Source organism: Crocuta crocuta, unplaced genomic scaffold (genome assembly GCF_008692635.1).
Source record: "Crocuta crocuta isolate KB4526 unplaced genomic scaffold, BGI_CrCroc_1.0 scaffold134, whole genome shotgun sequence".
Taxonomy (NCBI): domain Eukaryota; kingdom Metazoa; phylum Chordata; class Mammalia; order Carnivora; family Hyaenidae; genus Crocuta; species Crocuta crocuta.
Window position 1 is genome coordinate 3389955 of NW_027530183.1, and position 9354 is coordinate 3399308.

Genomic DNA, 9354 nt, shown 5'->3' on the forward strand with positions numbered 1-9354 from the left:
CCTCCCTTCCAAGTTTATTTATTTTGAGAGAGACAGCAAGTGTCAGAGCACACAAGTGGGGGATGGGCAGAGAGAGAGGGAATCCCAAGCAGGGTTCACGCTATCCGCACAGAGCTCGATGCAGGGCTTAAACTCCCCAACTGTGAGCTCATGACCTGAGCCGAATTCAATAATCAGATGCTTAACTGACTGAGCCACTCTATTTATTTTTTTAAAGAATTTGTTCCATTTATTTTAAAGTTTTTAAATTTATTTTACAAGAGACAGACTCTGTATGCTTGCAAGCTCGAGTGGGAGAAGGGCAGAAAGAGAGGAGAGTGAATCCCAAGTTGGCTCTATACTATCTGCTTAGAGCTCAACATGGGCTCGACCTCACCAACTGTAATATCACGAGTCCAATGCTTAACTGACTGAGCCTCCCAGGCACCCCTGTATCATACATTTTTAAATAACAGCCTTACAAACAGGGTCACCCAAAGATTATGAGAAATTCCTTAGAACCATAAATGAAATCATAAACACATTTTATTGAAAGCATATTTTCAAATTATAGTATAGCCAAATAATTTTATATTTACTTATTTCACTCATTATATCTAAGATGTCAACTCAATGAGTTTGACAATTTGATATTATTTACATGGATTTGGCTGAAAAATTAAAATTTATAAATTAATTAATACATTTAGAATTTCTTAACAAGTTCCTAGAGAAACAAACTTAACTTTGCTATTTCTTATCCATCTTTAACTTAATGATAACAATAATACTAAATTTAATGAATGACAATGCCAAAAGATTGTTTCATAAAACAAAAATTAATATTATAGTAAATTTATTAAAATACTTATTACATGTATAATTGGCATAATTACCTCTTGTTCATCTAATTAAATTATATTCTTTTAAATCAGCAGCCAATTATAAACACAATAAATAAAAAGGTAGCTCACTTTATTCTCCAGGTATATAGGCTCTTGTCTTTGTCTGATTGTCATTTCATAGTCAGAATATAAATTTTCAAACCAGTGAAAAGTATATGTAAGCCATCTTATCCAAGATAATTAATCTGTATGTACTTATACATCAGAAGCCATTTCTACTTAAAACAGCTATAAATTTAACTGGTAATTTCTAGGATTATCAATAATGACTTTACTAATAGGTTTCAAAAGCCCCCATCAATTGCTCTTCTATTACTTGACTTCTATGTCATAGCTCATGGCAATAAATCTGCTCAGTAGTTTTAGATTTATGGCTTATCCCATTTTGATTTTGATATACTGGTCTGGCCATTTTTTTTCCTTTTTTCCTGAAATAATTCCCACCTACTTATACTGAACCATTATCGATTTCATATTTATTTATTTGCTTGTTTATTTACTTAAGTTTATTTTGAGAGAGAGCATGTGCACACATTGAGTGTGGGAGATGCAGAGAGAAAGGGAGAGAGAGAATCCTAAGTAGGCTCCACCCTGTCAGCGCAGAGCCTGACGAGGGGCGGGGCTTGATCCTGCACACAATGAAATCATGACCTGTAAATCAAGAGTCGATGCCCAACTGACTGAGCCACCCAGGCACCCCTCAATTTAATTTTTAAAATGTTAGATTCACTTTTCAAGGACATTTTCCGAAATAAATTTTATATCTTCTGTTTTGGTTGAAAAAATTCAGTTGCATTATTGCATCATTTGTCAGTGTTGGTTTTGTGATGGGTCTTTGAATTTATGATTTCCTTAAGGGTAGGATCACTGTATCATGTGTGGTGGAATCCAATGTGCTCATATATAGAAATGTGGCTGATCATTACTATAAGAAGTCGCTAGAGAAAAAAAGTTGCTAGATATTAATATTTTGGCTATATACAGATATAATTTAAAAAACCACATGTTGGTTGGTGGAAAGGGTAAAATGTGTGTAACAAAGGACTGTTTTTTTTAATCTTCTGGTATCTGAAACAGTTCAAACTATAATGCAACCTGGTAGTACCATTGTTGTTACCATCACAGCAACACGAATATATGCCAGAGACATTTCTCTAAACTTAAAATGAGGGGAATAAATAGATGTTGGTATGAAGCATGAAGGAAGCAGGCTCCAGGCTCTGAGCTGTCAGCACAGAGCCTGATGAGGGGCTGGAACTTACAAACTGCGAGATCATGACCTCAGCTGAAGTCAGACGCTTAACCAACTGAGTCACCCAGGTGCCCCAGGAAGACTTTAAAATTACTGATTTGGCATCACTGATTAGTTTCTAATACTATTCTGTAAAAATTCATACATGTCTGAAGAAACATTTAAGGTTCCTCTGAATGATTTTCAGTATATCATAGATAATTTGAAAAGGAATTCAAATTGTATATATAGGTATATTTGTTACTTATGTAAATCTCTGAATATGTGTTTGTGTGTGTGTGCACACACTTAAGTCAGAAACAGGTAGGGTAAACTAGTATCAAAATTTTAAATCAGTTCAAATTATATTAGACATACATTTGATTTGAAGCCAAATTGGAACTTACAGGGAAGTATATTTTTATATCGGTTCTTTCTTCTGTTTTCCTTAGTTTGCCCAATTAGACACTGATCCAAAGGTTTTAATTCTTGAAGATTCTGCATGTAAAAATGGAAAAAAAGTTAAATTTGTTGAGATAAGCAGTAATTCAGTAATAACTGCAAATACGTTAAATATGCAAGGTGCAAAATTGGCTACTGATCAGGGAAGACTTTGAGTGTTAAGAAATACATATATCCTGTCAAGATATGCAAGTCTAAAATCCCAATACTAATCTGATAATTGAAATACGTTGCTGCAAATATTTTTAACATGTTGTAGTCAGTCAACTAATTTTGTGAGGCTGTACTTTGAATCTTAATTTTACATTTCAGTTTAAAGAGGTCTATAATTATATTTTAGGGGAAAAACAACTTATAATTAAGAACTTTTGCCTAAAAAATGAGCTGGAGCAGAACTTTTTGACAATATTGTCTGTGGGGTCATAGAATAACCTTTATGGTAGAGTTGTGGTTAGACAGTCCTATGTTTTAAGGTCAACTCTTTCTCACTTTTCATGCACTCATTAATCCATCCATCCACCCATCCACCCATCCATCCATCCATTTGATAAATATACATTGGAAATCCCTACTAGATGCATGGCACTGTACTAATGCTGGGAATGCAGTGGTGAGAAGGAAGACATGATTCTGGCTCTCCTAGAGCTTTCAGACTATTAGGAAAAAGAGGCAGTAAAGAAGTAAACATATTGTGATATATGTGTTCAAGAACTTAACAAGCTGCTGTGTTAGAGAAAAATAAAGATCTACTTTATAAAGGGTTGTGATGACAGGGCTTTGGGATGGTGACATTTAAACCTCAAAGAAGAAATCTTTTTGCAAAATGGAGAAGGAGAGTATACCTCAACTACTGTGAGCTTGTTTCCAAATCTATTAATGGGATTTACATTATTGTGAGTATTAAATAGAAAGCATCTGGCACTCTGCAGAAGCTCTCAAGAGAAGGTAGCTGCTTTCATTTCTGTGGCTATGCAAAGCTCAGGAGGTTGGCAAAGCAAGCTTATGGTTTGAGGGAGACGAGCAAGGTAAACCCCAAACCACAGTGGTGCTACATTCTTCTTCTGTCTAGTGGCAAATATGGATGTTGTCAGCAAGATGACATGAGCAAGGGCTCTGAATCATTGCTTCTCTGAACCGAGGGCATATTTCTGGAGCTGTATTAAATTAGAAATATATATACAGTGTATTGATTATGAAGTTTAGTGGATGGTTGGAATTGACACTTAACTTTAAAAAGAAGCCTCTTCATCACTACTATGAGGCAGGAAGCATAATATTTGGGGAGATTTATCAAGCTCCAAAGCAACTAAAGAGATCTCTTTAAACCAGTACTATTAGGATCCTAATTAGAAAAATTAATTTCCTGCTAGATAGGACAAGATGGCATTTTTATTTGGAAGTAAAGTTGTAAAGTAATGGGCATTTTCAAAATTTCTCCTAACCCTGCATAAAACTTTAGCAAAGAATCATTGGCAGAAACCACTTACCTCCAGCTCCTTAGAAGGAATTCCTTGATCTAACAAACCTCGCAACATTCGAATGACTGATTTCAGCCTGGTACCAGTGTATTTACCGGAGGGAAGCACTTTGACAACGGGGACTGCAGCAAGCTCCTCATTTGTCAGAAAGGGATGATCTAATAAGAAGACAGCAGTTGATTTAAAAAAAAAACAAAATCCCCACAGAACTGATTTAGCCAATAAGGGAACTGATTCGAGCCTACTCTTACCTCCTCTATTTTTATGAAAGGAAGAGTTTTTAGAATTAATAAGGCAATAGAACAGGTAGGCAGATGCCTACAATCAACATAGGAAAATCTTGGCCATGGCAAGGCCCTTGTCCCCAACTTTTGAAGAAACATCTTACCGACTGTTCAGAAATTCTTTTTTTTTTTTTGGATTAGGCAATAGTTTCTTTCTTTTTTTTTTTTTCAAATAGTTTATTGTCAAATTAGTTTCCACATAACACTCAGTGCTCATCCCCACAAGTGCCCTCCTCCATGTCGACTGTTCAGAAATTCTTAAGGCTCTTATGTACTTTCAGTACCTAGAAGGGTTTTTTTTCTTTTCTGGACTTGGATGGCACTATTTTCTTGCTGAGAACATATCTAGTCCTCTTACTGCTTTGCACTTTAATTAGCTTCCAAACACATAGGGAAAAGATGACGCGAGATGTTTCAAAGATTCTTTACGATGGGACATTGCACTAGAAACATGGAGGTCTTCTTTAACCACCCACCCTTGGTACTCAGTGCCAGTATCTCCAGCATTTGACAGTTTTTCTCAATACAAATGAAACCTAGGGGTCTTCAGGAGCTTATCAAATAAATGATATCAGTGTCTTAGAAGAGATATGTATCTAATTTAGTACCTGCTCTATGGAAACTACTACTGTCAGAAAGCAACTATTATCCTGGAAAAAATTAGGAGAGAGTTCTTGCTATAGTCTGCACAAGTGTAGCTAGCTTTGCAGATATACCTGTAAATTAGTTGATTAAAGCATTCTGATGACAGGTACTACGTAGACAACAATAATGCCAGGCTCTGTGGGGCATACGGAGCTGTACCGTACCTCAGGAAATGCAACATCTGGTGGGGCGAAGGCTAGTTTTATTCATTCCTCAAAAGTAATTGTAAACTTTTACAGAACTGAGTGTAAAGGCAACAGGAGCTCAAACGCTGGATGTGAGCATAGATTTGACATGAGCACCATCACGGACACTAATAGTTTATCTAAATCAAGAAAGTGTTCATTCAACTACTTTAATTTCCTTTAACAACTAATACTTCAAATTACAAAACCGTATCTTTCGTTGCATTAGTGTAACATTGCCTTCTATTAAAAAAGAGAAATGCAACACTGGATAGATCTTCATTTCTCCACTGGCTCAGTTACAGAGTCACAGAGACAGTAACAGGCCAGAGCAACTAACTCTCACTTTTAAAAAATGAGGCTATGATTCAAGGGTAATAATTTTCCCTCTTTGAGCTATTCTACCTGTTTTATAATAAATAAAATGCACTCCTTGACTTCTCATTCCATATTGGCAAAATGTGACTTTGTGTTTCCAATTATTTATTATCTACACATTTATTTGTGTGTTTTACTTCAAGCCACTGAGAATTTTAGCTTCCAGCTGTGCAAATACCTATTTAGAGAACTGAATGCTGATGTTTTCCTATGTGATTTCACTTTATGTATAGAACCAAATAATGTATGCATATAGAGAATCCGCATATCTCTGTTATTCTGAAAACTAATTTTCAAACACTTTTTTTATCCATTACTTTTGATGAAAACAGTGGCTTATAAAATTCTTGCCTGTATCGGAATCCTCATGATTTGTTGTTTCCATTGGCAGTTCGTTACTTCCCAAGGCCACTTCACTGTCACCATCAGTCTTTCTTTCTTGTGGCTTTTGAATCAAGCTATGACAACAAAACATGTTTGTAATATTTTCTTCAGTTTTGTACCCCAAATAGATTTAAGTATTATATCCCTGAGGGGCACCTTGGTGGCTGAGTGGGTTAGGTGTCTGAGTCTTGGTTTTGGCTCAGGTCATGATATCATGGTGTGTGGGATTGAGCCCCACATTGGGCTCTGTGCTGACAATGCAGAGTCTGGTTGGAACTGTCTCCTTCTCTCTCTCTCTCTCTGCCCCTCCCCCACTCATGTGTGCATGCATGCTCTCTCAAAAAAAAAAATCCTTGAACTTATTTCCTGTACAATTATGATATTTAAAAACAGATCATCTGATTTGAAAAACCCGAGCCTACAATTCCTAAGATTTATTGGTAGATATAAATTAAACTGAACTACAGAATTATTTAATATAGTCTAAAATTTGTTTTTAAACAAATCCTGTCTTTGGATGTTAGACTGAAGGAGTCCCTTGGAGTTAGAAAAAGTGGTTTGCTGCCTGCCCCCTTCAACATGGATAACCGATTACAATTGTGTCAGTAGAGCTCTCTGTCTTTTTAACAGCTACCTACTATTATTGTACCGTATGGATATATCTTAATTTATTTATAGAAGTCTCTGTTGATGCACATCTGTCTTTTGCTACAAGTAGAGGCTGGAAGGACACTTAGGTAATGGAAAAAAACACAGTACAAGTTCCCAGTATTCTAGGGGTACACAGTAGTTGCCATCTCCCTGGTAAGGTGGATGGTTAGAAAAGAGAATCTAGGCAGGACTAATATTTAGCAATGAGAAGAAAAAGGGCAACATAAAGGCTGAATACATTTTTTCACTTTCTGATCTTCAGGGGGAACAAAGCAGAGTACATCTGTCTGATGACATTAGTTCAGACCATTAAAACAAGACATGCATAATAACTGGGCAGCAATTATGGTGCTTTTATGGGGGATGTTTTCCTCTGTACCAGATAATTGTGGGTTACAACTAACATTTAATTTGCAAGTTCTGCATCTATGAGGTTGCTTTTGTCATCCAGTATGTATATTTTGTCTGCAAGGGTATAGTTTGGAGATCCTTCCATCAGGCATTCCCTTCTTTCTCATTCCTTTGATTAATTGCTTTAGTGTTTCATGGGTGCTTGTAGGAGTACACCCTATTTTGTGTAATTATTTTTTTATAAGTACAAACGATGTTGCAATTGCGTTTTTGTAGAAATGTCTTTGCACACACATGATAGTGGGAGCCATTCTTAGAAATAAAATTGCTAGATTGAAGGTTATATACTACAGTTCTTTGAATCTATGATACTCATTGTTTTAAGATGCACTATTATTTTGTTCACATTAAGAAACACTATTGAATACTGTAAGACCCTTCATGATTTCTGAGATGTTAAAATAAAAAGAAAGTGTATCCAAGAATTAGTAGCAGGTAGATAAAATTTATATGTTAATAGTGTTTCTAACTGCCATTCAAATAAATTAGATATACTAGCTTACCCCATCTCCTTCCTCCCCTTCCCCTGCCCAACAGGCTAGAGCCTATATCTTTACAATTATTTGCAGCTGGCCCAGATATTTACTAGTCTTTTAAATTTAAACTGTATGCATTTCTATATTAATAATATGTACCCCTCTGACTAACTTTACTTAGTGAAAAAGTCATTGTCAATTTCATTTCCTAGGAAAATGCAATTAACTTACTTTCAGTGTTAGGTTATCATCTAATATGGAGCAAAATTTATTTTGTACAATAAGTTTGCTGGCAAACAATATATGTAGCTTTTAAAACACTAAACAATGTATCAGGAAAAATCTGATTTTGTATTAGAAACTGTTTTCAAACAGAAAAATTTGTAAAATACAGAAAAACAGAAAAACAGGAAAAAAGTATCAGGAAAAAAAAAAGTATAATCCTACTAAAAGATAATCACTATCCTCATTGTTGGCCCATTCCCTTTTAGACCTTTCTTTCATTTTTTCCCCATGGTCAAGGATACTGATTTCTGGAGGAATGTTATAACAAACACACTGTCACATGCCACTAGAAGCCCCTTATAACAGTATTTTAAAAACATTCTTGACATTCAACCATAGGTCCATAATTTAGTCAACCATTCTCATTTCATTGGAAAAGAATAAATTAATTTCAAAAGTAACATCTAAATGAAAATCTTCAGAGGACTTCGGGTTTTTTTTTGTTTTTTTTTTAAGATTTTATTTTTTAGGTAATCTGTACACCCATTGTAGGATTTGAACTCATGACCCTGAGATCAAGAGTCACATGCTCCACCAACTGAGCCAGCCAGGCGCCCCCACCTCAGAGCACTTCTAAAAAGCAATGGAATTGTTATAAATACTTTAATTTTTTAAATGTTTATTTTTGAGAGAGGGGGAGAGCACGTGCAAGTGGGGGAGGGGCAGAAAGAGAGGGAGACACAGAATCTGAAGAAGGCTCCAGGCTCTGAGCTGTCAGTACAGAGACTGATGTGGGACTTGAACTCACAAGCTGCGAGATCATGACCTGAGCTGAAGTCGGACACTTAACTAACTGAGCTACCCAGGTGCCCCTGTTAGAAATACTTTAAAAGGTTATTTTCTTACCTTTCACTTTTTACTTTTTCTTCATAATATTCTTCACAGCCATTCATTTTGATAGACTACAATAAAGAGAAATACAAATTACATTAGCTCATTGTAAAAAAAAATCAATCTCAATGTTCAATTTTTTTGTTATTTCCTATACTTACTGTCATGTCCAACTTCCTATAACAAACACACATATGACATTCAGTTAATGTCAAACTGTGGCTAAGGCATCTTCAGTGGCCCAAGAGTTTTTGCTGGTCCCACTTACTGATCTTCACACTCATCTTGGCTTTTCATTTCCTTTTTTCATTAAAAAAGTTTTTTTTAATGCTTGTTTGTTTTCGGGAGAGAGAGAATGAGTGGGGCAGGGTCAGAGAGAGAGGGAGACACAGAATCTGAAGCAGGCTCCAAGCTCTGAGCTGTCAGTACAGAGCCAGATGCAGGGCGCGAACTCATGAGTCACGAGATTATGACCTGAGCTGAAGTCAGATGCTCTACCAACTAAGACACCCAGGTGCCCCTTGGCTTTTCATTTCTCATAAGGGATATTAATGGTGCAGAGGTAAGGAGAAGACAAGAAGAATAGCTGAAGTATGATTACTTAGATATACATATTTAGTAAATATTTTTACACTACTTCAATTTTAAAATCTGAAAATGGGTTCTCTAGAAAAATCTTAGTAATTTTCAATGTGTTAAATTACTTTGTCCTTTTATTATTTTAATAATAAAAATTATTTTTATAATATATATGATATTATGTGTCTTT

The 9354-nt window shown here is 35.6% G+C and overlaps 1 protein-coding gene across 9 annotated transcripts in view; it reads right to left on the minus strand.

The window, feature by feature from the left end:
- Window positions 1-9354, minus strand: part of PTPN13 (protein tyrosine phosphatase non-receptor type 13) — a 199399-nt gene that overhangs the window by 6602 nt on the left and 183443 nt on the right. For all 9 annotated transcript variants that reach the window (XM_077765150.1, XM_077765152.1, XM_077765151.1 and 6 more), the window contains 4 exons: window positions 8601-8656; window positions 5899-6005; window positions 4065-4213; window positions 2523-2613 (listed from right to left, as the gene is read on the minus strand). In XM_077765150.1, the coding sequence (XP_077621276.1) occupies window positions 2523-2613; window positions 4065-4213; window positions 5899-6005; window positions 8601-8656 (403 nt within the window). The remainder of the gene's footprint in view (window positions 1-2522; window positions 2614-4064; window positions 4214-5898; window positions 6006-8600; window positions 8657-9354) is intronic.